The 1,237-nt window shown below is 37.8% G+C and overlaps 1 protein-coding gene across 1 annotated transcript in view; it reads left to right on the top strand.

The window, feature by feature from the left end:
• Positions 1 to 1,237, top strand: part of TTC3 (tetratricopeptide repeat domain 3) — a 140,983-nt gene that overhangs the window by 120,274 nt on the left and 19,472 nt on the right. The window contains exon 37 of the mRNA XM_007470490.1: positions 649 to 788. Coding sequence (XP_007470552.1) covers positions 649 to 788 — 140 coding nt within the window. The remainder of the gene's footprint in view (positions 1 to 648; positions 789 to 1,237) is intronic.

Below are 1,237 nucleotides of genomic sequence, written 5' to 3'. Positions count from 1 at the left end.
AGCAGGATAAAGTCCACACTCCTTAGCATGGCTTACAAGGCCCTTGATCATTTTAACCCAAGGTGCCTCAGATGCCATTCTCCGTGCCCTGACTTCCGAACACCCACCTCGTCCTCCAGCCGTGTAGCACCTCTTGCTTTTTTGCACAGACAGGCCTTACTCTTTTAACTTCTGCTTCACCAGTTGCCACTACTTGGAATCCATTCTCCATGTGACAGACCCGTTTTTGAAGACAGAGATCAGATATCACTGATTTTGAGAAGCCCTTCCCAAGTACCAGATAGTCTGTCATGTCTCTCTCCGTCGTTGTTTAAGGGCTGAGGCTGTGTATTGTGCGACTTTATGTCCAGCCTCGGCCAGGGTAGCACATACAGCCAGCTTCTGAGTGTGTGTTCTGTGGAACTGGAGTCACTGGTTAAGCTAGCACACCCCCACAATTATAGTCTTTCAGGCTCTTTTTTTTTTTTTTTTTTTAAGTATATCTTCCCATTTATTGAGGTACTTTCTAAAATGTTTTTAGATCTCAAAGACAGAATTAGATTGGTTCCTCGAAGATTTGGAAAAGGAAATTAAAAAATGGTTTTTTTTTTTTTTTTTTTTTTAAGTATATCTTCCCATTTATTGAGGTACTTTCTAAAATGTTTTTAGATCTCAAAGACAGAATTAGATTGGTTCCTCGAAGATTTGGAAAAGGAAATTAAAAAATGGGAACAGGAGAAAAAAGAAATCCAAGAGAGACTAAAGGCACTGAAGAAGAAGATGAAAAAGGTTTTAAATGCCAGTGAAATGTAAGTAACACTTGAAAGTCAGTGATTTTTACTTATTTATTTATTATTGGGGTATATTTTGGGTTATTTTTCGTTTTTGATATTCAATTTCAAGCTATATCAAGTAAAGTGAAAATTTTAGGTATTTTCATTTCATTTTAAAGAACATCCGTTGGGGAATTATTGCACCTAAAACTTTTTATAAACCTACCACGTTTGCAGATAAACTACATAAAGGTAAGACTGCAAATCAACAAAGAACCGACTTCCAGTCTGAACACCACCTCTTACTGTGAACATTACCTTAAACCCCTTTTCCTTATTGGAAAATGAGGACGCTTGTCTAGATCTAAGGTTCTTTCCAGCACTAAGATTCTGTGATGATCATTTTATTACTTCCATCCTGAATCTTTTTTTTTTTTTTTTTTTTGCGGTATGCGGCCCTCTCACTGCTGTGGCCTCTCCCGTTG

The sequence above is a fragment of the Lipotes vexillifer genome, unplaced genomic scaffold (assembly GCF_000442215.2).
Source record: "Lipotes vexillifer unplaced genomic scaffold, Lipotes_vexillifer_v1.1 scaffold402, whole genome shotgun sequence".
Classification (NCBI taxonomy): domain Eukaryota; kingdom Metazoa; phylum Chordata; class Mammalia; order Artiodactyla; family Lipotidae; genus Lipotes; species Lipotes vexillifer.
The sequence above is the reverse complement of the archived record's forward strand: the minus strand, read 5'-3'. Positions and strand labels throughout refer to the sequence as shown.